At 40.7% G+C, this 26,787-nt stretch overlaps 1 protein-coding gene across 9 annotated transcripts; it reads right to left on the bottom strand.

Moving 5' to 3' along the window:
- Window positions 1-1,960: 1,960 nt before the first annotated feature.
- arhgef37 (Rho guanine nucleotide exchange factor (GEF) 37) lies at window positions 1,961-26,334 on the bottom strand. Of its 9 annotated transcripts, none has more exons than XM_036568489.1 (17): window positions 26,138-26,334; window positions 25,964-26,056; window positions 25,766-25,864; window positions 25,063-25,207; window positions 24,149-24,233; window positions 22,754-23,121; window positions 18,663-18,792; window positions 17,906-18,053; window positions 15,456-15,655; window positions 15,159-15,289; window positions 14,557-14,661; window positions 14,172-14,285; window positions 13,389-13,706; window positions 10,236-10,364; window positions 8,806-9,001; window positions 6,018-6,190; window positions 1,961-3,854 (listed from the first exon to the last, which is right to left on the bottom strand). In XM_036568489.1, exons 6-17 carry the CDS (start codon window positions 23,108-23,110, stop codon window positions 3,645-3,647), a joined length of 2,211 nt encoding a protein of 736 aa, XP_036424382.1. In that variant the 5' UTR covers window positions 23,111-23,121; window positions 24,149-24,233; window positions 25,063-25,207; window positions 25,766-25,864; window positions 25,964-26,056; window positions 26,138-26,334; the 3' UTR covers window positions 1,961-3,644. The 9 variants fall into 9 exon arrangements, with proteins under 9 accessions (XP_036424382.1, XP_036424384.1, XP_036424376.1 ...); XM_036568491.1 differs by having other exon boundaries at window positions 25,964-26,053; XM_036568483.1 differs by having other exon boundaries at window positions 25,766-26,056.
- Window positions 26,335-26,787: the final 453 nt, after the last annotated feature.

Below are 26,787 nucleotides of genomic sequence, written 5' to 3'. Positions count from 1 at the left end.
ACTGTTATGTGATCCACTCTCCTTCCCACAGGGGTATGCAAGTCTGTCATGTGGAGGGGGGTGAGGCAGGGGTAGGCAGAAAAAAAAGAGCTGCAATTTCTGACAGCACCAGCAGGGGGAGCGCTGTGTGGCAGAGGGATCCTGCTGACAAGAGGCTATTTTTAGACCACTGAATAGAAAAATGTATTTATAGAGCATTGGGCTCTGCCACAGTGAGGGAGCTGGAGCTGCGGGGGGAGTCAATGCATCAAATCACTGCTGACAAGCAGCTCTTAGCTGAGGGAGGAGATACTGACAAACGCAACATACACACACACGGACGCACACATCCACAGAGAGAGAAACACACACTGCCTCTGTGCACAGCATGCTGCACGAAAGATACAGCCATCATCGGCAGTGCAGTGACATTCACACGCTCTCTGAGGAATAGCGCTGCTTGAGCTAAATGCAGCATCAAACCCGCACTGCTGCGCTCCAAAATAAACCCCCTAATCAGAGCGAAATGCAGCTCTTCGATTGCATCACGCCTCTAAATGGCTGTATACTTACTTATATGTCCAAAAGTATACAGACACCCTTTCTATTTAGTGAGTTCAGTTACTACGGACACAGGTGTTCCAACTAAACGCACATAGCTTAAAGCAACACTATGTAAGATTTTTTTATTAAGATTGATAGAAGTGGCATTACTGAGTAAGGAGAAAAAAGAAACAGGCTAAAACTGGGTGTAAATGTGCTGCTGTGAGATGCCCAGTAAAGCTTGAAATAAAAATTTAAAAGTCAGACGTGTCAAGTTGGATGTTGCAGAGTTTTTGGACCATATCATACGTCTTTATGTATTAATGTCACGCACAGGCTCAAAAAGAATTTCTGGCTCAATGTTTAAGTCTTAATTGCAAAATTACACCGATTAAGATATGATAACAAGAGTAGATCATTCACTTACATCCTCGGAAGAAACATCCTTCACCAAGTTTTGACATATTTCTCTTTGAATACTCTTTAAATGCACTCATCATCCGATTCATCTCCTTGGGGAAGGGGTCTGAAGTACAACCAATGTTACAAAATGTTCTCCCTCATGTCACCTGCAATTACACATTCCCACCAGAGAGGTCTCCAAATCCCCAAATCTTATGTAGTGCAGCTTTAATCACAGAGGATGCTCTGCCCAATGGCAAGCGTAAGCTAGAGGGGAGCAGGGATGGATTACTGACATTTCAGTGAGAGTGGGAATAATTCATCAAGCTCTTTTATTGCAGAAAAAGTGAGGAAATAAAATTTTCCATGACATGGACCCCTTGAAGTTACTTTGCAGATCTACCTTTTTGCATTACTGTCATTGTCTGGGAGAGGAGGGCCTTCAAAGACACTTTTGCCCAGTGGCCTCGTGAGACCATGATGCGTCCCTGGGATAAAGCCCACCAGCCCTGGGCTGTGGAGCAACAGAACAGTGTTTTCTCGAGGGATGAAGCTTCATCCAATAAGTTGGAGGAGTGGTATAGTGATTGTGATGACTGGGCCACCTTAAAATCTTTACTGGGACCCTCATACAAATACTGACACAACAGTACACTCATGACTTACAGAAAGATCCAATGTTTTTAACCAGCTAGCCTCCATCATCTTCTTATTCATAATGCATCTTATTTGGTTTCAAGAGGATCTTTCACAACCTGCAACATGATGTACATGTTAGTTATGATTTATCTTGGATAGTCTTATGTAAACATTTAGGTTTATTTTAGATGCTAGTGGACAGAGTGGTAGACCTTGACAGCATCAAAAACCTCAACATCCAGTAAACAAAAAAAAATCAACATCCAGCAAACTCTTCCCAGAAGAGCAGAGGCTATTAAATGGCACAAGCTCTTTGTTAATATTCAGACAAAATGTTGAATTAGCAAACGTTTTGGAAATTACAGTGTATAAACAAAATCAATATTCCAATTTCATAGCAGTTTCACATCATTTTACTGTAGCAAAAGAGGACAGAGCAAATTTTAAATGGAAACAATGATGCATATTGGCAAATATACAAAATCAAATCAGCAACCTAGTCTCATATTATCAGTATAGACACCATTGCAGGGCTTTGCCAAGGTAAAATAAATAAAAATAAATAAGACGGAATTTACTCCTGTATCAGAGTATAGCTTCACCAGGGAACAGAAGGCAAGTGATTGCTTCTCACCAGAGCCCTGTAAGGCAATTGTGAGAGAATCCAGAGAATAATATAGCCCACCATTCTGTTTTCTGGGATTAAGCTCAATACTGACTGAGGTAACGCTCTAGCCAAAAGCTCGTACTGCTGCACTGCTCATTGCACATTCAAGTATACTTGCTCACGAAGCAATCACGCAGTCTATTAAACACTGTGCAGAACAGAGTGTCCATGTCTGTTAACCTACAGAGTACATACTGTGAGTGATGTGTGGACAGAACGAGCTTTTGGCCAGTGATGCTAGAGGAGGCTCTGCAGATGATGCTTTGCTGCCCCTAGTGGTGGGATGATGTAACAGCAAGGAGGCTCTTACCATGCAGAGCACACACTGCAGCAAACCAAATGCCAACCAAACCTGTAATACAACAGTGGCTTCAGTTACAATTAGGTTATAATGGCAAAACTTCAACTAGGAACCAGTTTAACTGGTATGATGTTTTTTTGGCACAGCAACAAAAATACCACAGCACCTAATACAATGTGCACCATTAATCATGCCACCATGCTAGTAAACTTTAAGCTAGGCCTGCTGTCATTGTAGCAGTGTTTTAGTAATATTTAATTGGAGCTTTAAACAAGTCTTTACATTTAAATCAGTATTCACTTCTGAATGTAATTAACTAAGAGCAAAAACTCCTTCACAGGTATGCAGTATCACAGTGTCATGCAACTAGAGAAAGTTTTATCCAGTAGATTTTTTACAGTCAATAAGATGAAAAGAACTAAAATATTAGTAGCTTTTCCAGCCAGAAACAATTTAAAATTTAATTTAAAACTAGTCATCCAAAGCTCATCCAGTGCTGGCGATCATTTCTCCTTCTGCAAAGGAGCCAGCACTGAGATTAGAGCAGAAGAGAGCTGACTCATGTCCTGAAATCCATATTCAGTGGCAAATCTGAGGGATCGTGAGCTTCTTTCCACCGCAGAGCAGGGCATGAAGCCCAAAGACTGTCAGTCACTCTGCTGCCCCACTCTGAAGAAGAATCCAGCCACCCTTCATCACATTTAAAGAACAGCCGGATCCATACAGACAAACAGGGCTGCTGAAGAGTCTCAAAACACACACACACACACACACACACACACACACACACACACAGAACACACACTCCATCAGCACCACACGGCTCATTTCCACCTGTTAGTGTGATCCTCCCTGCAGCGGCTCTAAGCAAGGCTAAGCCGGAGGGCCTGAACGACCTCTTCATGGCGGGGCCCAAGCACCACTCCAGCTCGCACACCAGTCAGTAGAATCATCGCCCACCCCCGTGGTTATAAAGAGCCCTTCAGTAAGAGTGCTCATGGTGGTCTATGTGTGAATGTATGTGTGTGTGGAGGGCAGGAAAACACAGAGTTTCAGCAGCAGCAGCAGCAGCAGAGACACAGTTGCTATGGCGACAGTCCACGGCAATGGACGCTAGGGGTAGGGCAGGGTGGGCGAGGCGACCACAGAGGGCAGCATGGCCAGGTAGTTGGAGGGCACGTAGCCCCTTTGCCCCCGGACCTCCACCAGACTCCACTCGGTGTTTCCCCGCTTATCATGTGGCTCCACCACCCGCACGGGTTCACCCGCACGAAGAGAGACCTCATGACTGCCCCGAGCTGTGAAGTCATAGCCTGCATAGACCTGGAGAGTGAGACATGACAGAGAGTTTCAGATTCTGCAAGTGAGTCATTTTAAAGGAATAGTTCAAAAATGTGTGGTGTCCATTTATTTTTTGTAGGCAAATGTAGCTAATAGAGTCGCTCGAGGTGTCGGATGGTCAATACTTACTCAATACTGCAAATGTGGCAAACAATTCAATACTTTCATTTCTTTCAGTTCTTTAGGCAAAAAAAGCAGCACCAGCTTCATTTTTAAAAATAAAGGCACCAAAAAGGGTTTGTATATCATAGAGCAACAACTTTTGCTCCCCTAAAGAACCTTTTAATAAATGGCCCTTTTAAAAATTCATTGTTATAAATGAGCTGTAAGCGTGAAGCACCTTTTTCAGATAAACACCATATGGTTCCAGCCCAGAACTACATATACTATACATATATACACACACACACACACACACGTGAAGCACATGAAGCAATCAAGCAATTAGCAGAACTTTGAATACCCCCAGTCCAATAGAAGTAAAAACATGTAATTTGACCAGACGCACCAAAACATTTGCATACAACTATATGTATTTCTAACTGCTAATCATACCATACCAAATGTTTAAAACATTTAGCCACTTTTTAATTTTTTATTGATTAAAACAGAGACAGACATGTTAATTAAGCTGTAGAAATTTTAAATATTACTGCAAGAGTTTTTAATTTTTACCACTGGTATCCAGCATTGTGATACTACACTTGTATACTGTGATACTACACCACATCAAAATACTGGTATTGTTACAACCCTAGTAGCTAAGAAGTAGAAGAAACTTATACCCACCCATTATTATCAGGCAAATGTCAAGCCTAAATTTAAATGCACTTGCCTGAAAGCGCATCAAGATGTTAAGTAATCTCAAATAGATTTGATTATATGGTTTCTGACAATGAATGGCATTTTCTACTTTAAAAAGGTAAAAAGTTACATAGTTGAAAACAGCAGTAGTAGCCTTATTCGTGTCTGAATTGTGTCCATACTTCTTCCACTTTTGCACATAACAGTACAAAACAAAAGAATTAAACAATGTCTTGGTTGATTGATCATGCTTTAAGAGTGCAAATTTGATTTTTTGACAAAATTTCTAAATTTTCTTTAACAGAGTTGTGTGGAATTAACTGGCCTTCACTATGCTTTCTCTTGGGAGGAACTTTGACAATGACTGTGCACATGCATTCTGAATTCCATGTTCATAAAAAAAAGCAAAAAACAGGAGCATCTGTCCATGAGGTGGAACAGAATGTTCGGCGGATGTTAAAAGTGCACTTAAGAGTGTTTTAGCATTACCATCATTAAGTCTACTTGCCCTATTCAAGTTTACTAATAAGTGGTCTTTTAGACATTACAAAACATGCTCGAAACAGAGAGCGTCCTTGGTTGATAGCGAGTTATAATCCATAATAGAAATAACGATGGTATCAAGAGAGAGTTCTCAGCTGAAGAAAAGAAGGACTGAAGATTCTCAATTCACAACAAGGACCAAGCACTCCCCCTTGTGGTTGACACTGGAGTCTATTCCAAGTCCAAGCTAGAAAATACTGCCAAGATTTTTTTTTTTTTAGCCTGACTTTGGTGCCAAATTATAACACCCCCTACCTAGCTTATAAAAGGTGAAGGATGCAATGCATCTGTGAGATTGGATGTCACCTGGCTGTGTTTTTCTGTACAGGAAGGATTCTGCACTACTGCAATGATTAATGACCCTGAAAGGTCGGGTACAAAAATCTGTCACACTTTTTACGATCAAAAAGGGCCATATATCTCACACTCCCACCCGTGCAGGCGCAAAGCAAATTGTCTTGGCTTCGGCTTTTTCACCAGTACCAGCCGGCCAAATAATATGCCACTATTTGACAGGTAACCACATAAATGAATAAATCGGTGAGTGTGGGTAGCAGTGCAAAATGGTAATCTAATACAGCTGACAAGGCTAGGCTGCTCATTTCTATGTTCATTACGTTGGCGTTCTCACATGCTGCTGCTACCGCTACACATTTGTCCTTGTTTAAACATGTGCGTGAGGGATTGATTGATGCTCTGGAGGTGGTACAGCATCACCATCAATCTCTTCATCTCGCCATCTATCCAAACTAAATGACTGGCCTTCATAACCTGTCACTCAAATGTCAAATACTGCACCTGGAAGCAGGGCAGGGCCATGCTGACCACAGGCTGAGCTCCAGGCGTGTACGAGTGTCTCCTGGTTCCCGGCCCAATGGACGTGGCGGTCAGGTTCGGGGAAGGAGGTGGTGGATCTGTGGTCACACGTTGGTAGCGGTTCAGCTTTGAAGCCGGGACATAGCCCCGGGGACCTGAAAACACAGCCACATTCACAACAAACGGATTAATCTCTGATCTCACAATGATTCTATGTAAGTACAATATTGCAGGAAAAGATTCAGTACATCTTTACATCTCAGATTTCATCTCAACTGTAGAACAACTGAGAATTACTTTTAAAAATACATGAAATACGTACTGCAGGAAGGTTTCTGGGGGGAGGTTTTTAAATTGTAAAAGAGCCTGCAAATTTTATTTTGGCCAAAAAAATGAGCACATACTTTACTGAGTATTATAATAATTATAATCAATCATAACACCTTAATCACAATCACCTTCAGATCAATGCTCTACAATGCCTGACACATTTTTACCCACAATGAGAAGTAATGGGACACCACTTTTTCTGTTCCAGTGCTGATTCTGAAAACTTTGAACTGGCCAATACTAATCTAATGTTGAGGGGCTGACTTATTTTTACAGATATCATGCATGGATGTCATAAACAGATATGACAGACACTACAAATAACAAAGACTAACTTTTTTTTTACAAGACGACAGTATTTGTGTTTTTTCTCCTTCACTTTGTGATACTATGTCTGTCTGTAGGATGTTGATATTTATTGTCTTGGTTAACTGTGTTGTATGTACACCCAGCACTCTCAGCTCTCTCTCTCTTACTGCTCATGCCACCTCCCTCACTGACTCCTGAAATTTACAGTACTTTTTGAACACTGAATCTGCATTTCTTACTATTGTCAACTGCAACTGTAATTTCACATGAAATTATAATGGACACAGTAAGTGCTGGGATTGCTTGTATTACTACTTGAGCATTTACATCTATATCGTGACATTTATTCAGCTTCTCTTCTTGTGAAATCCTAGTAGTTTACAGTGTTTAGATTCGACAAGCTACTTGTGCTGCTGTTGCATACTGATCATGCAAACTCGTCTTAAAAATAACCCCTTTAAAGAGCTCATATCCTACATTTTTTAAGGTTTTATGTATCAAAAAGAGATGTAGTTCTTTTTTACATGACCATTTCTCAACCTCTCATCCCTTAGAACTGATCAGATTTCTGAACTGAACTGAACTGAACTGATTTTGTTACTGTGCCTTTAAGACTGCTATTTGTCACAAGATCTCTGGTCTGACCAGCTGCCCTGCATCGCACCTCATTCAAAAAGTAATCTGGGCAGAAACACTCTATAACTTCAGTGTGAGTGGGCTAAACTATAAGGTGAACAGGCAGATATATGTAAATGTGATGGTTTGTGTGAAAACAGTCAATTCAAACAGGGTGTTTTTGGAGCTTAGTTTCCGTATATGGACTGTTTCCATATGTGGTTTTTACATGCTACATCAAACTCTCTTATTTAAAAAAAGTGAGCGAAATTAAGTTTTTCATGCTATGCACCCTTTAAGGTCTGCAGCATTGCTATTTTCAGGCTAGATTAATGACAGCATCAGATTAGATTCCTTCGCTTTTCCTCAGTATCTCCTCAGGATTCCTACCCTGCAACATTAAAGGGCATCTCAGGAGGTATGCTGTGGCACATCCAGTTTGGCTGCTGTATAAGAAGGCCTTAGCATGCAGGCCAGTGCAATGACAGAGAGTGGTCAGCAGATGTCCCTGTTGGTATTCTGAAGGCCTTACTCGTTCATTACTGCAGCTGTTCTGCACACAAATACTCCAATGAAATTGACTCTTTAAACTGAATTAAATTACTGCTGAACAACTTTAAAGAACTACAATTTCTTAAAAAAATGTAAACCATAAACAGGGAACAGTTCTGTGTGGTCATTCTGATCCAGAAAAGCACATAAACACATTACATAAAACAGGATAAAAAACAATGGGGAACCAGGAAGTGTTTCTAACGATCACCATTATTCTCTCTCTACTGTGGGTCAGGCTGGACTCCATTCAAGTAGTTCTGAACACAAAAGCCAGTTTGTGCAGATATCTAATAATTAGTTCAACACTTCATGTGATCACCTACAGATCCTGCTTTCCACATTATATTAAAAAACATAGAAATGAAGCACAGCTAGGTTGTCTGAACTCAGATCAGACTTGTGGTTACTCCTGGGTAGTAGTATCAATATTAGTGAAATCAAACATTTTTTCAATGCTGATGGCACACGTTTAAGGTATTTTCACTAAAATGACTATGCCGCTCTGTTATTCTGGTATTAGCAGCAAAGGCTTGACCTTTGGACAACTGCATTTTCAGTACAAGGGGGCGACATGCATCTTTCACTTGCTAGATGCGTAGGAAGAAGTGGTCTAGCCATCCACTCACCACAGCAAAAACCAGCGCGCCATGTGAGAGTTAAAACAGCTAGCGAGCAATTTTCAAGGTTGAAATTAGAGAGTTAAAAAAGCCTCCAGTTAAAAGAAGATGTCTCTTAACAACAGTTTATTGTGGCAAAAAAGCCATGTGACCTCTGCAGTACAGAATTGAAATGGTTTTCTTAAATCAGTTAAAACAGAAAAAAACAGAACAAGACAAGAGTAATACTATTCTTAAAATATAATTAAGAATTGGTGAAAGCATATAATCAATCAATATTGAATTATGATAATATTAAATTATATCATGAGATGATTTTTGGCCATAATGCCCAGAAATTATACCTCCTGCGTCTACCAGCCAGCGGCGGCGGTCCCCTCGTGTGTCCATCTCACTGACCACAGCCACCAGCTCGCCCTTGTTCAGTGTGAGGTCCAGGTCACGGGTTGCCACTACCGGCCCAGTTAGCTGGTAGATCTTCTCCGGGTTGTACTTGTCCATCAGAGCTTTCAGACGCTTCTCAGACACAGAGTTGAGGGTCTGACAAAGCATACACGTGAAATTAGCCCATTAGAGCACAAGTATAAATCAAAGTAATGACCTTATGCCAAAGCACAGACAGTGAAGTAATCATATTTACCATGCGAGACTTATGAATAATGACAACAGTGTCACAGCTACTTATTTAGTCAAAACAAAATGAAATCTAAGGATTACTATAATTCTAGTGCACTTTTGTCTACTGTGGACTTCAACTGTCAACTGCAGACACTCTGTCACTGCAGTAAAATGGTGACTAGGCAAGAAGTATCTTACTGTATGTTCTAATTATTGTTTATGACACTGAACAAGTCAGCCATATGAGGTCTTGCCAGGCTGAATCAAGCCGAGAACATAGACAGGAAAATATTTAGAATCACATCAAAAACTAACAAGATATGACAGCAGAACTTACATCAATGCTCAAGCAATATGATATTTGAATTATTATTCATTTGGTACAGCTGACAGTGTAGGTCAAGCACCCAAGAAATGATGGACCACACCTAAATAAGTTAATAATCATCTTTGATTCCTCACATGCAATTACCCAGGACTTTGTATGGCATCATCCATTCAAAGTCCTTGCTTTTTGATCATCTAGAGCTTACTTATGAAGACATCAGTGTGAATATGTCAGTGACAGCAGCAGACAATGGGGCACTGATTAGAACCTGTGCTCAGATATAGCTGAACCAGTCTGACAAAACTCATCTGTCAGAATCTACCTTTTCAACATTCTCATCAGCTGAAGTAATGGCCTCATGCCTATCATCAAAAACCACAGATGGTAAAGTAATGGCTTTAGAAAATCTAAGAGATTCACCACTATGAATTATGACAACAGTGTCACGGCTACTTATGCTGTCAAAACAAAATGTATGGATTATAACCTTGTACAAATAGACTTTGTTATGTTTCCTGCGGCACACAGTTCTGTCACAGGCTTTTCCTTTCATATTTAGAGTAATACTCCAAATAGAACACAGCTGTCTGCTTCCACCTGTAATACAGTATGCCTAGTCATAAAATGGTTGGCTTGGATAGTAACGGACTCATCCAAAACACATGACCCATGTGTGAGCTAATTTAAGGTGAATGGCTGCACTGAGTAAAGTTTCCTTTCCACCACGGCTCACAAGCTCCATAACAACTTGTGGGTGGACAAGCTGTTGCTTAGCAACTTGTCTCCACCCAAGAGTGGACAATGGCTAGGCTCTGTGTTGGGACAGACCTGCACAATGGGCGCGTTGAGCTCGTCCTGAACACTCTGACACAGTGCCTCCAGCCTCCTGGCTTCCTCCAGCACCGAGCCCTCTGCCCACTCCCAGAATGCACTACTGTCCAGATAGCTGTGTGGGAGCTGTAGGGAGACACAGAGAAGCACATAAACAACATCTGCACACATTAGATAAATTCAGTTCCACTTTCCATAGCAATAGCACGTTTGTTACAGCGCTGATTATCATAGAGTCAACAAATGCCTAACGTAAATCATGGGTTTTTAAATCAGTGTAGTAAAATGCATTGCTTGTATGCCAGATCATTAACCACTAACTGGAACAGGACCCAAAACAAAGACTGTTTGTTTCACCAACAGCCGATCATGGGAATAAGCTGTCCCAAGCTGCACCTAAATATGATTACACAACACCAGAAGTGCACAACTCCAGTCCTGGAGTCAAGCATGTCTGTGATTTCTCTGCTCAAACTAACCTAATCACCTCATCAGTTCATCGCCACATTTATTAGATACTAGGTGTGTTAGCAGGGTGAACTCTAGCCCTGCATAACCACAGTTAGAACATTCCTTACACAAGCTCACCGTTTCCCAACTCAGTCTTGAGGACACCCAGACATTTCATGTTTTACTCTCTCCCAACACTTCAATCAATAACTGAATATCTGGTACAAGCTTGGTCTCAAAGCCAAGGATACAGCAGAGTAAAGCTGCATTTCTTGGCCGTTATGTCACAGAAGGCTGTCCCATTTGTAGGACCCTTCAAATGCGGCCAAGAAACATGTCCTTTGTTTATGAGAAATCAAAGGACTCCTTCAAGCTTCAGTTACCCAAAATTCCTGCACAGACAAGCCTACAGATTGGACTCAGCCTTACAGATACAAAAACTGTTTAATTCAGGAATGCACAAATATTTTGTCTTTGGAGGCCAAAATGCAATGTTTGTAGTGGGCCAAGAACCATAAAGACAAAACAATATACAAATAAATAAGGTAGTTAGAAAGTGAGTTTGAAAAATGTACAACACATATTATAACTACATATGAGGGTTGCAAATCACAAGTTTCATCACGATGAGATCCTATATTGATTCTTTTAGCCAATGATCTGATAATTTGCCACAATGTGTTTCGGTTCGACACTGGAGTCTGCAGTAGGTTTGTGCAGTATGACAGTAATATGGTATACCACAGTATGTGAAAAATAATGATGATAATTAAAAATTATTACTATTTCAAATTATAATGTGTCTAATTCCTATTCCATGTCTGAATGGTAAAATAAACACATTCCACCCATTTTTATTTTAGAGGGCTCACTGATGAGTGGTGCTAACAGAAAAAGGGGGAAAATCAGAGCCAGGAAAAACCTCAGAAAAACTAAGCATGATAGCAGCTCATCCACGGCAAAGAGAGACATGCAACAGAACTGCACATTCTCTGCACACACCACAGAGCACGTTCAATTTTAGCTTTCTCTCCAACACCAGTCACTTGACTCTGCACTCTCCTCTAAACGGGCACGCTGTTCTGGAAAACCTTCAGGTAAGACTGTGGCAGCAGAAAACAGAAAACAAACAAAGCTGGCATTGGTTTCTTAAAATTCTCCTGCTCCACTTTAAACAGTGCAGAGGTTACATTCCTAATGTTGCACTAAATCATCTGAAACTGTTGCACCATTTAAGTTGGAACAGGAAAATTCTAACAAGAAGCTGGTGAATAGAAAGCCAACTTGTTCTTGAAAGATGGCTTGAAAATCATGCACTGTGTTCATGTATTTGGTAACTATGTAAAGTGAACTACTTTCAACAAGACTGCAAAAAGCATTATAAACGGCTTCTATCACCAGCCACTCAGATTTTGCTCAGAAGCTGCTGGGCCATATCTGCATGATTTTATGCACTGTGCTGCTGCCACACAATTGGCTGATTAGATAACTGCATGAATGTGTAGGTGTACAGGTGTTCCTAATGAAGTGCTGACATAAAAATGTGTGATGACATAATTTCCTGAAATTGGTTTAGCAATAAAAGAGAAGAAGTCACATGAAGTAATCCATAAATGCGTTATTTTTTCCAGAAAAAAATTTTTCCATTATAGGTTTGAGCCATTTCAGGAATCGACAAAACTTTTTTCCTGTTTGGCTTTGGTGGAAAAAGTGTTTGCTGATACTGTAAATGTCAAGAAAACCCACACTGGAAATATTTTTATCCAGTTTCATTCATAAAGATACATCAAATATTGCTCAGAAGTTTCCATATCCATAGCCTACAACTTTCAGAAGTGTTAAAATATGTATAATATATGTAAAATATGTGTAAAAATTTTGGATGGGAACTTCGCTAATGAGCCTTTTTATTAAGTTCAATGAATTCACTACATCTCATCTTCAGGTTAGGGCGGCACGGTGGTGCAGTGGGTAGCGCTGTCGCCTTACAGCAAGAAGGGCCTGGGTTCGATTCCCGGCCGGGCGACCGGGGTCCTCTCTGTGTGGAGTTTGCATGTTCTCCCCGTGTCTGCGTGGGTTTCCTCCGGGTTCTCCGGTTTCCTCCCACGGTCCAAAGACATGCAGTCAGGCCAATTGGAAATGCTGAAATTGCCCCTAGGTGTGAATGTGTGTGTGATTGTATATGTATGTCTGTCTGCCCTGCGATGGACTGGCGACCTGTCCAGGGTGTATCCTGCCTTCCGCCCAATGACAGCTGGGATAGGCTCCAGCACCCCACCGCGACCCAGAAGGATAAGCGGTTTAGATGATGTATGTATGTATGTCATCTTCAGGTTAGTCATGAGTTTTCTTTGAAGCATTTAGCAGCCAGCAAATGAGATCCTGCTGTGTTTGCCAATGTATACAGCTTTGTTTGTTGTGGGTCTGGTTTGGTTGCAGCACCGTTTTGACAATCCGTTTCTACACATCACGTAAAAACATGTCAAATGACTGTCAAAGTAGTTGGTCTTTAGCTTGGTGCACTGACAGAACTCACTAGACTGTTTGGTGACAGTCAGAAGTCTGGATTGAAAAACAAGGTACAGATGTGCTGGGAGCTCAGATAGAGAAAAAAATGTGGGCTGAGTTGGGAATGAAACCCTGACGACCGTGTTGGAAAATACTACTCTCTAATCTACTCTGCTCCCTTGGTCTTCTTACCTGATGCGTGAAGCTGGTCGCAAGCTGCTCCATGTCTGCAGCCAGGTCCCTCTGCAAGCAGCTAAAAGCACCTAGCGTGGCCCACAGCAGTTGTAAGGTTTTTCCATTGAACTGAGGCAGTTCGGTCAGCAGCAGCGTGTTGATGGTTTTGTAGGTGTTGGCCACGGCCTGTTCGTCATAGTTCAGGTTACTCTTCTCCTCGATCATCTCAAAGTCCAGCAGCTTGTCCTGCCGCTTGCGGATCAGGTTGCGCGGACCGGTCATCAGCTCCCGCAGAGAGCACAGAGGTTTGAAGACCAGAGTCTTCAGACGGGCCTCCTACGGGAAGATGTCGGGCAAGAGGTGGTGTGAGCAGGTGGAAGAGTTTACTGGGCAATGGCAGGCTGTTTTGGCCCCCTAGGAGCCAAGGTCCCATAAAAAATATAATGTTGATATATGTATTTGTATTAAATAACTTATGCTACAATATATAATACCAAAATTGCTGTTATTTGCCATGATAGCAGTTATTTTCAGTACTGTCAATTCCCAAACCAGGTTTTAATAAGCTACCTTGCCTAGGGCACCAAAATCACTAAAACTGCCCTAGAGTATAAGATACAAACATAGGAGCGGCTCAGGTTTAAACTACATAACGTGAGCAAATGTACTGAAACAATATTTGTAGAACTGTAACTTTTACATTAGGTTGAGTGTTGGTCTGAGTCAGTCAGTGAACAGAATGAGACACGAGACGCAAGCCTATACTGCATTTTTCATAACTGCTTTATATTATCCACTTACATATGCAGGGTATATCCACTGTCTAAGTGCCACAGTGATTTCCTTTGAGAACAGGGCGGCCTTCTCTCCCTCCAGGTCCAAGTCAGCCTCCTCTGGCCTGCAGCTCAGGAACCGCTGTTACAAAAAACAGACATTTACAGCTCAGAACACTCGATACACACTCTACCAGTGCACAGCTGTGACCTGAGCTTTAACATCACTGCATTTTCCAGCATGGCCTGTCCTGGGGTGAACCACATATTGATTTTCTTTGAACTCACCAGCTGAAATAGCAATGGAAACTAACCAAGAAAAGCAAAAACACACAAATACATAATTTCAATTTTAAAATACGGAAAACGTAGCCCAGATGGCCAAAAGCAGAAGAACAGCTTTATTTTTGCACCTGCAGGTGGCTGAGGTAGGCGTCCATGTTGTCATGCAGCTCTATGATGGCCTTTTCCAGAATATAGAAAAAGCCAACATGGGCATCAAACTCCTCATCTTTTACCTACAATCAAAAAAGAAAGAAAATAAGTATTAATGATCCATTCTAAATGTAAATAGTAAGGCTGTTTGAGCTTAATGGTTACTTCAGCTAGTGGTTGGGTTGAAGTGAGCTGAATAGACTTTATTGTCCTTTATGGAAATACTTTATTACCAAGTCTTGGACTTGGTAAACGCATTATCAATTATTATTGATATTATATGACATTATTATATTTTAATTGTCAGAATACAACATCCTGATGTACTGGGCAGATTTTCTTGTACTATATTTCACAACACAGTTGAATGACCTCTGATTGTACTGGGCAGATTTTCTTGTACTATATTTCACAACACAGTTGAATGACCTCTGATTATTCAGGTAGCACACACCTGATTGCCAAGCAGATTGTATGCACATAACACAAAAGAGGCAATGCCTCCCTGTTTAAAGATTAAGCCATTTTTCAGGATGTAATCGCAGTTTATGACAGATCACTTAAGTAAATAATGCCTTACCTTTGCTACCATTCCAGTCTCATGTTTAATATACTGGCTCAGCCTGGCTGTCTTCTTGGCAATACTGTGGCCACTCAATCGGTTGATCTTGTCCTTGATTGTCAAGTTTTCTGTTTTCTTATACTTATCAGCTTTAAAGATGGGGGAAATAAGTAAAAAATCAAAAACATTTAATGAGATTTCCTCCCTGTGAATGATTCCTGTTACTTGTATAGTCAATAGTAAGCCATTAGGGGGTTACATAAGCAAACTGCTTTGTCATTAAGTAAGTTCCCCAAACTCAGGCCCTGTTCTCACCCACTTCACGGAAGCGCTTGTATTCATTGATCCTGCAGTTCAGCTGGACAGCTGTGTGGGCAGTCTGCTCCAACAGGGCATAGGCAGGGTGCTGAACATCTGTGTGCTTCTGAATGGTCTGTAGTAGCAGGGGGTAGCGGGCAATTCTCTGTACGGGCATTACCAGGAAAAAGCTCAGAGTGGAAGCATTCACCTCTGGCCTGAGGGAGAGAAATAAAGAGAAATGAAGAGAGAAATGGCTCCTGCAAGTACAGACTGCATAGTAGTGGTCTGCACTACAATGGGCACAACCTCAGTCTTGTGCTCATCTGTCAGGTAAAGGTGTTTTTATTAGTTATGACAGTCTTAAGGTCAAATCTCAATCAAAAGTGACCTGTTTTCATCCATGTCCCTGGACATATTAAGCATATTTATGATTTAAAAGACAAAATTCTTTTCCCTTTGCCTGCCTCTAAAGTATCTTCTGAGCTTTGATTACATCACTGTACACTACCATACAGGGAAAAATAACATTAACCAACCAAATGTTTCATTTTTTCACATCTGTCACTGACAGAAAGCACTCAGGTAGTTCAGAAACCCTCCCTGACGTGTTGTTCGCAGAAATATGCCATGGTACTGAAGGAAAATGCGTTAGCATTTCTGATTCATGTTGAAACTAAACAGCCCAAAACACTGCATTTTTAATAGTTTTTAGGACATGAGTATTTTCCAGGCCGTTTCATATGAGTAAAAGTAAAAGTTATGGTACAAAGGTGAGCGGAATGGGATGTTGTTTTTATTTTATCACCATCAACTATATTTAATGCTGAAGCTCAGCCTCAAGGCTCTCAAGGACACTGTGTCATTTCAAAGTTTTGGGTTCAATAATTAGATTTTTTGAAAATTAGCAGAATTTGTTGACTTCACATAAATAAACTAAATAACAAATACAATTTCTGTGGTCAGGATGAAAATGTGCATGTGCTTGCCGACCTCTGCTGTACAGTCTAAGAAGCATCTGCAGAGCCACAGTGTCACACTCAGACCTGCACTCTGACCTCCAGGTATGATGTGCATGGTGAATGAGAGACTATGTAGTTACTAGGGCTGTTACAACAGGCTAAAGTGTATCATAGTGTTTGGGACAGGGCCTACACGCAGGCATGGAACAATACATTCAACACACTGAAGCAAATGAAGTTCAACACACTGTTAGCTTGTGGCTGCAGTGGCATGACCACTCATCTGCACAATCACCACCTTTCTGTCAGTAAGTGGAACAACAATTCAGTGCTGTTGTTGTTACAATGAGATCATATTTCATATTTTCACAGTTTTTGTTTGGTATTTCTATGCTGCTAAGAAACCAGTCTAGATGGCTCACGCTAAACTCCACCATGCCATTCTAAAGTTTCTATTGTTATACTTTTGTAATGTTAAATGCTCTAACAAACTGAGAATGGAAACATTAACCCCTGAACATACCCTTAGGATCTACAGCAGTGTTACATGAAATTCTACAGGACTCCTATAAGAATCTTAAAGTCACTTGGAAAATCACCACAGTTTACTATAAGATAATATACAGCAATTATTACATAATTAATTTATCCAAAATCAAATTATTATGGAAGTGATTTACAGCACTATAGAAGTACTATATCTTATAGTTTACTATAGAAGTACTAGGTTTTGCAATGATATTAACATAAGACACATTTAAAGCTGCACTATGTAAGTTTCAGGGATTTGGAGCCCTCGCTGGTGGAAATGTGTAATTGCATTTAATGTGTGAAAGAACATTTTGTAACATCAGTTGTGCTTCAGACCCCTTGCCTGAGTGGATGAATCTGATAATTGTGAGTGTGTGCAAGGAGAGAATGCATTAATTATTTACTACTGTCATCACATCTTCATCATTATAAAGCTGATTCTGCATTTCAGACCTAAACATCCAGCCGTATGTGAAAACGTATGACATGGTCTGAAAAACTTTTTGACTCGATCAGACACCTCTACAGAGCATCTAAATTACTACTGCAGGCTTTATAGGATGACTTGCAGCAGTGCACAGACACCATATTTTGACACGTTTTATTTTCTCAGACTCAGTAATGCTATGTACTCTACAAAATCTTAGTGCAGCTTTAACATTAAGCTGAAAATGCAGCTGCATATACCACTGGAAGCACACTTGTAAGGGAGCTGAAAGTTCAGTCTGAAAGTGTGGGTCTGTTGCAACACTGTAGCTCTGCAGTTGGATACCAATGGGTAGAGTGACTGAAATCTTATTCTTTCATTTTGCTATGCAAGTTTCCAAATATTTCTGCTCATCACTCTTTAGGAATACTCCCAATTATGTTAGAGCACAACACAGATGTTTGGCTTTCCCTACCATAAAGAATGTCCTTTACAGTGCAATAATACAGTAGGCATTCAGCAGACAATCAGCAAGATTGTTAACTCACGCAGAGGACTTGATTACTTTCACCATCTCCATCCACAGGGCCTCCTTCTGTTTGTAGCCGTTCTCTATTGCTGTGATGTTATTGTAGTTGGCCAGGTACTCCTTATATGCCATCTCTATGTCTCGTGACATGTTCAGGAAAGCCATACCTAGGAGACAACGTCCATTACTGTACTTAGTCAGACATGGCTAGCATCAGCAAACAAATGTTTTTAATCTGCAAACCCTTCAGACAAACAGAAACCTACAAAAATGGCATTATGCCCGCAACACTGTAAACAGCATAAAAGGCATGAAATTACTTTGCTCTAAATTTATAAGCAAAAATTCTTTCCAAGGAAGATGACAATAACATTTCATTTCAACCCGCACAATTAAGAGCAGCCTTGAACTAGGCGAGTATGCCCAGAGGCCAAAAATAAACTTCCTGTCAGTTTACTTTTTCTCTTCTATAATAAAAAAATTACAATGGCTCTGATGTAACTCAGTCACATGTAGCTGTACTGCCACATCATTACATAGCAGCTTGATGAGTGTGCTAGCTGTATTAGTTTCAGTGCATTCCCCTGAAGTGGTTCAGGCACTGTCCTACATCAGAAAACGCTCGAAAGACTTTGAACCTGAAGTTCCAGTTAGTCCTAAAATATTTACAGACTATTTTCAGGTATCTATAATCTCTGGACTACTTACGCATTCATTCAAGGAAAGTATTCAGAGGAATGTGAACCTGACATTCCAGTTCAGCCTGTGATACTTACAGAGAGTTTCCAGATACTGAGGATCACTGGGCCGCATTTGCGCCTGGTCCATGAGGCTCAGGAGTCTGCCAGACACGTCCATCACTTCATCTATGTGCTGGAACATCCCATCCAGATTCGCCAGGGGGGGCTACAGGGAATTAAATGTTCATGTGACTAAATCACTTTGCATTAATTACTATAAGCTCTTACTTACTAACTGTAAAAACACAATTACTTGCAATTAATTTCAGAGTGTTGTTTTAAAGTTCAGTTCATTTAAACTCTGCTGACATGAGCATTTTCAGTCACAATTGCGCTAAAACATTACAAAAGTATTTTGTAGCTGTATACAGTGTTTCCTCTACCAGCACGTAAAGCAGCACAATGTAAATTTTAAAAAACGCTAAAACTGAACAAAGTAGCATTACTGAGTCAGGAACATGAACACACTAAAATATGGTGTTTGCACACTGCTGCGAGTCATCCTGTAAGGCCTGAAATAAGAATGTAAAAGTCAGAGGGGGACGGATTTCATAGGTGTTTTTGGATCACGTCATATGTCTTTATATATAATGTCTCGCGCAAAATCAACATTATAAAACGGACAGTTCCGGTCCTAAAATCTCTCTAAAATATTACGCGGCTATGACCGCCTCACACCAACTGAACTCTGTATTACTGCGCCACGGCACGAAAAACCCTTCTGCTATTAATGGATTAATCTTTGACTCAAATGCTGCTCGCACGGAGCACCGAGTGTACTGATGAAGTAAGAACCCGTTTTTGTTTAAACTGAGGGGCTGAAAACGTATTTTCTTATCTAGAACTAGGCTGGCCAGCTAGCCAACAAGCTAAAATATAGCAAACATGCTAAACAACTCCAACATTAATTATCACAGGCTTGAATTAAAGTACTCACAATATGATTCACTGAAAAACGGTCGTATAAAAGTCTAAAGAATGTCAACCGAATGGCTTACAGGCTTTAAATGTCCGTGTTTCAGTTAGAAGGAGTCAAACCCAGGCTGAATCCCAAACGGCTCCGTACTCCCTAGCTAAATAGCTAGCGTTAGTATGCTGTGTAACAATAAGTTTAGAAATTCTAGCTTCTCCTGTCAAATAGTGCACTGCTTGTCGAGTATGAATGTGGATAAATCCCAAATGACCTTTTTAGCGATATTTTGCATTGTTAGTGTGCAGGAGTATTTAAATTCCTACGTAGTGCACTAGCTATGTAGGGAGCAGGGTGCCGTTTGAGATTAAGCCCCAGCGTGAAAAGTGCCATCGTCAGACTGGCAGAGGAAGACTCACGGTGGTAATTTGGTGACCAAAAAGTGCTTCGAAACTGAATATTTTTGCATTAAACAGTGCTACGTTACACATGTTCACTGTTATACGTTGTAAAAAAATCATGAAATGTCTGCAGTTTACAGTGATTGGCGACCGAACATTCTTCTCCTCATTCAGCAGTCAATGGTTGCTTAGCAACGATACCGCACTCTAAAGGAACTACATTTCTTGGCGGAATACTTGTTTATGTCGACTATTATTAATAATAACTTAGATAATTATCTAAAACATTGTGTGTTTTATATATTTTATGTTGGCCGTCGTTTTATGAAATCAATAAGCCACTTGAGGCAGTGAGTTACTGCGATTTTATCACAGGGAAGGGAGTTTTCGGCACTCCGCTTCATGTCCAGAGACAAGAACACCCTTCCCCGTGATAAAATCGCAGTAACCCACGGTCTCTCGTGGCTTATTGCTTTATTATGCTGATGAAGATGTGAGGACAACAGTAGAACATTACAAGTTTTGACTGAGTTCTCTTTGAATACTCTTTCAGCGTGCTCACAATCATCAGATCTGCTTGGGGAAAGGGTCCGAAGGACAACTAACATTACAAAAGGTTCTTCTACATGTTGTGTGAAATTACACATTTCCACCAGAGAGGTCTCCAAATCGCCAAATGTTACATAGTGTAGGTTTAAATAGGGGACTCAAACTGAAGTGCCACCCACCTTGGATAAGATACAGACATTAGAAACTGGCAGGCTAAGGTTTGTTTCATAGTGCTTAGTTTTAATGTGATATGGGCCAAATCCTCTTGCATGGATCTGATCATTGACAGCAGCTTCTAGCTGATAGTCCTTTAGGGCTAAGTCACAACAGGTTTTATTCCCTGAATTTCTTTTTCTTTATCTTTTTTTTCTGCTAAAACATCAGCATATTTAAATGGTTAAGATGTAAACAAAGTCATTCAGAGTGGCTTACAGCAAAATGCTCCATTCTAGAGAAACTTACCTAGTCAGAATTATTCACAGTGGTGGTGAAAAGAACCAGACGTCCAAAGCGTTTTATGCCTTTAAAAGCTACCTCAAAGAAAGATATTGGTTGCAGTGGTTACAAATATGCTGCCTGATGCCTAAGAGATTGTGTAATGATAGTTTTGAAATAATGTTTTGACCAAAGTTTTCATTTAGTACTTTCATGGCGGAGAGGCACACGCACGGTGTTGTGGGGCAAACAGAAAACCCCAAAGAAAACATGCTTTCAGATTTACCTTTTTTTTTTACCCTCATCAACATTACATTCACTTGTGGCTTTATTTGTGTTGCAGACAGGTTCCTATCACCAACACTGTAAAGAAATCTGAGTTGGTAAGTTTCTCTACAGTGAACCCTCTCACATTAAACGACAGTGAATGACTTTGCTTTCATCTCAACAAATTTATTATGCAGAAATTAGTGGATTTGGGGTGGGTTTTATTAAAATATGATGACACTATACTTCTGGATAGAGGATAATAGAAGATGTGAAATTTAAGAGTAGTGTTTTCACTTTGCTGTTTTTTTTTTGCCAGGTTTCTCCCAATGAATGTTCGCAGACGCACTCAACATTATAACAAGTAATGGAAGCTTAAACCCACTCAACAGCACTGTACAACCTGCATGTATAAATCACACGTCTGACACTACATAAACTGTTGTCTATAAAAATGGACAAAAGTACAGACAAGTTCAGGTTTTAAAATAGATGCTACGCCATACTTTTCTCAATTTTTATAGATTACAGTATGTTGTACAGTGTCAAATACCACATAAACAAGTCTATATGAGATTACTAAATTGAAATTATTATAGTATCCTGTAGTAATAAAATGATCTAAAATTTAATGGTTAAGCTGTAAACAAAGTCATTCAGAGTGGTTTGGTGTGAAATGCTCTGTTCTAGAGAAACTTACCAAGTCAGAATTGTTCATAGTGGTGGTGATTAGAGCCAGACAGCCAAAGAGTTGAATGCCTGTAAAAGCTCTCTCACAAAGTTTTAACATGAAATGGTGAGGAATGTGCTGCCTGATGCACAATACACTGTTTTATGAGAGTTTTGAGGTCAATTTTTGGCCTAAAATATTTTTTTATGTCTATTAATGGTGGATAGGTACATGTAGGGTGTTGTAAGACAAAATAGCTGCCAAAGAAAACTTTTTAGAACTATTTTACCATAATCAACATAACATATAAAAACTCAGACACATGTAAGTCCACTGGTGGTTTGGGATAATAAGTAAAATGGTTATATTTGTGTTGTAGACATCGTAACCCCTGGTTCCTATCACCACCACTGTAAAGAAATCTGAGCTGCTTTTGTTTCTCTACATTCCACCATTTCACATCAAACCACTCTGGATGACAATGTTAACATCTCAACCACTGAATTATGCTGACATTTGTGGAATCTGCGGAATTTCTGTTTAACAGCTTGACATGGTTTAAGGCATACAAACTTTCTGCACTAAACGTTTTTGGCCGAAATTTAAAGTAGGGGGCAAATTGTGTACATTTGATTTTTATCTGTATAGTGGTTTAATTTATGACAACACCACAGACTGTTTAATCATAGTACAGACCTTCTTTACACTGAAACAAAATCTGAAATCAGTGAGCCAAGGACACACACTGATTACCTAATGATATCAGTCTGTGGTGAGGAAACTGAACTTGTTGATGAACATCTGCCAACTTCACAACAATAACAACAACAAGCAGTTTGAATCTGAGAGCAAAGACAGCATGAACGCAAAGTGCCACAAAGTGCATCTGGCGAACCTGTAGCTTCTGAAGGTTGCTGCGGATAGTGACCGTGCAGATCTGCAGGTGTTTCAGATAGTTCTTCTCCGTGTCCATCAGTTCCTGGATGGCCATGAGTTGCCTCTGAGCTGCCCTTTCTCTAGCTGCAGCCTGTTCGGCTGCAGACTTCTTCTTTCTCTCTGCTTCATTCTCCTCTTCCTCCTCCTCTGCTAGGTCCTCAGCAGGTCCATCCATGTTTTTCACCATCCCAAATACTGTTCTCGGGCCTCTGACCTGTCCAGCCACTTCTTTGACTTCCTTGGCGAGTTCCTCTGCTGTTTCCTGCCTCCTCAGGCTCTCTGCTGTAGATCCATTGGTTCTGGGGGCTCGCTTCATGCTAGGGCTACCTGGGTTCAGGACAGACGCAGATGGAAAGTGTTAAAGTAATGTTTAAAATGAACCTTACTGAACAGAGAACCAGAGCTCTGAGGACAGCAGAAGCAAGGTGCCCAGCACAGCAAGAATGAAAGAAAGGGAAGAAGGCATCAGCATAATTGCTGAGTAAACTACAATGACCCATTATGATTTTATCACTATCGTAACAAACTTTGTCACAATGCTCACTAAAACATAAAAAGGCAAAAACATTTAATGTAAGTAAATAAAAAGTGATTTTATTCCAAGTAATTTTGGGGGCATTTCTATTGGGCCATTCATCATCAAATCGTTACACAATGCAAGAACAGTTTGTGTTTAAATGATGTAGTCAATTTAAGTAAAAAAATATTTTTCAAATATTTTACCAAAGTTACCAAGGTTTTGACATGACAGCAGTAATATCTTGGCAAACACTGAGAATTTCAAAAGCAATTGTAAGATTAAAAAAAATCAAAGAGGAAGCTCACAAGATGGAAACAATGTATATAACAGCCTGCCACTTAGGTGGCAAGCGGTCTCCATTGTTTCATTGATGTTCTCTGGGGTGGAACACTGTGGGCTCATGGAGGAGGGTCTTCAGAGACCCAAAAAAGATGCTACATGTGTCAATCACTTAACAACTCACCAAGACTTTGCACATTAGATGCTACACTTCAATCCAACAATTAGAGACTTTCTACAAGATAATGAAGAAGCGACGCTAGATAAGTCTCAATATCATTCTCAGTTTTTTTTACTTTCCTTTTTCTGCTCTGCTGTGTCAGCAGCTACAGACAGCTTTTAATCTGACAAAGCAAATCTTTTGGATTGCATACAACCAAGCCACATGCACACAAACAGAAAAAGCTCCAGCTCAGCATGTTTCACTGCCTCGCTCCAAGCCTGGTTTAAAGTGGTGCAGTGCAGTGGACCATCCTGGTGGGCTACCCAGGAACAAACACGACAGGTTAACAACAGGACTGATCACATGAAAGATCAATTAAAGTGCATCATTACCTTCAGTTGCTGAGAGAACTCAAAGCTTGAGCTCCCAGCACGGGGAGAGGCGGTGGAAGGTGGTGCGCTCCAGTGGGAGAACAGCCTGGCACATAAACACATACATACACTCAGACTGGGGTAACTTTCTCCACTGAGTCAGACTGCAGGGCCTCGTGTGGCATGAGTGTGTGACTGGAGGGGGGATGGGTGGGTCAATGGAGGAGTGTATTGGGGAAAGGAGGGGCTGTTAGCAGCAGGGAATGGGATAAGGCCAGCAAGGACACACACACATGCACACACACACACACACACACACACACACACACACACACACACACACTGATGAATAGACTGACTGACTGCAGCAGCCAGTGGCAAGGAAGCGACGCCCACTGAGGAAGCGGCCCATTTGCTGCGGTCTAAACAGGGCCAGCAGTGCTCTGTGACAGGATGCACACATGCACACCATCACAAAACAAAACAAAAAAAGGCCCCGGCACTACTAAGGTGCAAAAACGTTCACCACATTGTGCACAAGTCTTTGCACAAACTTTGCAAAGTTCACATAGAGGGGAACATTCACTTTTAAGTTGCAACATGTGAGATTTACTCACAGACGACTGTGAAAAGCATATAAAACACAATAAACAAAATGTGACTGAAGCAAAAAAGGGGCAAACACTGTAAAAAATGGCTCGTCAGATCAACCTAAAAAAATCACTTCATGTAGTAAGAAGTAAATTAAACTAGTTTTATTCAACTCAAACAATTACATTGATCGAAAGAATCGTTCATTCAAAGTATTTATTTAGGGTGAATAAAACTAGTTAATTTACTAGTTACTACATCAAGTATTTTTTTAGGTTGATCTGCTGAGCCATTTTTATAGTGAAGAGCAAACCTTGCAGGGTAAAACTCAGCCACAAACGCACATGCTCAGAGTGCACTTGACCAGCTCTCAGACAATGGCACAAAAAGCTCTCCGCTGCCACAGAAGCCGAGGAGTGGCCCTTAGCTCCAGTGGACGGAACTGTGTATGAAAAACTTCCTGGAATGCAGACGATCTGGTCCATTAGCCTGATAACATCACCGCAGAAGACATGACAAGTCAAAGACAATGACCCAATGGACACATATCTTGCTTTTCATTCATGCCATAGTTTAAGACACAATGAATATGAATTTGAGAATGACATAGTGATTGACTTGAGTTTAAAGTGACTGACCAGCACTTTCAAAGTCTGTTCAATTGACATTTGTCTTGTTTGTACATACAACCTTATTCAGTCACAAAGTTGCCTGCCATTAGCATAGATATCAACTGCTTATTAGCAACTTTAATTAAAAAAGAGAACTACTGAGAGCTAATTTTGTTTTTCACTTAAGACACAGGCCTTGCTGATGCCACACTAAGTATAGGCATGGCCCAGTTAGAAATGCTTGACTGAAAAGTAACCTTTAGTTAAAACCTACAGGTGTCAAAACCAAACAGATCACAAGGATAACATTAACACCAGTGTAACTAACAGAATGACACTGAGGAATGATCCTTCTAGAAAAGGGAACAAAACTACTTCCCAAATGTAGCTCAACCGTGACAGTGTCTACTGTTTACATCACCTTGTCCATACTCACCTAAACCCTGAGGGGAAACCGATGAGAGACGACCCTCACAGTCTCACAGCGAAGTTCACAAGCGTTCAAGGACGAGCGTCGCGTCGCTGCTCCTCAGTCCTGTTTAAAATTGTTTACATCAGGCCGCGTGCGTTTTAACCGTCGCTATGACTTCATCCTGAAACCGTGAGGCAGCATTATAAGCTCTAGCCTACATACCGATCCTCTGCCGTGTCCACATTGTCCACTGCGCCATATCTCTCAAACTCAGATCCATCAGATCCACCTGTCCGCTCAACGTCACGTAGTCTGCTGAAGGAGGAGGCAAATGCCGTAATCAAATACGAAACGTCTGGCCTGATATGACAGAACCATCTCCTGAAAGCTACCTACCAGCTCTCTGTCAGGTGTGGGCTACACAGACGTTGCAGTGATTCCTTCATCTGCTTCAGAAGTAGCTAGCTACGCTTCGGAGGAGTAAATTTGAGTCGAGCTCATGAACACGTGAGGCCAACTGCTGAATTTCAGTATAAAGCAGTGTCAAGATAAAAGTAGTTTGTCTTGACGCGGTTCATATTGCCATATGTCGACAAAATAGGATTACCTTAAACTTTGAGAAACAGCGACATCGTGTGGTGGTTTGTATTAGTGTCTAGTAACGGCTATGACGTGCTGTAAGACAGCGGCTGCATCCGAAGGAAACTTCCTTTCCCTGTCAGCTGTATTCTGCCTGATCTGTAGCCCAAGCGTCCTCACTAAGCATAACGGCAGTAAATCCATATGGCTATTAGATCAGGCAAAATTAAGGAAAGCAGATTAAAAAGTGCCACTAAGCTAAGATGTAGCCAGTGATCTGCTACTGATTCTTTTCATGAGTAGAGATCGGTTTCTGTCCTTTTTAAAAGCAAAAAAGTGATTGTTGTTGTTTTTTTTGAATCTGCATAATTAAATGGTTAAGATGTAAACAGAGCCATTCAGAGTGGTTTGGTGTAAAATGCTTCATTCTAGAGAAACTTACAGAGTCTGAATTTTTACAGTAGTGG

This window comes from Colossoma macropomum, unplaced genomic scaffold (genome assembly GCF_904425465.1).
Source record: "Colossoma macropomum unplaced genomic scaffold, Colossoma_macropomum, whole genome shotgun sequence".
Classification (NCBI taxonomy): Eukaryota; Metazoa; Chordata; class Actinopteri; order Characiformes; family Serrasalmidae; genus Colossoma; species Colossoma macropomum.
Note: the sequence above shows the minus strand (reverse complement) of the source record. Positions and strands in the feature narration are given on the sequence as shown.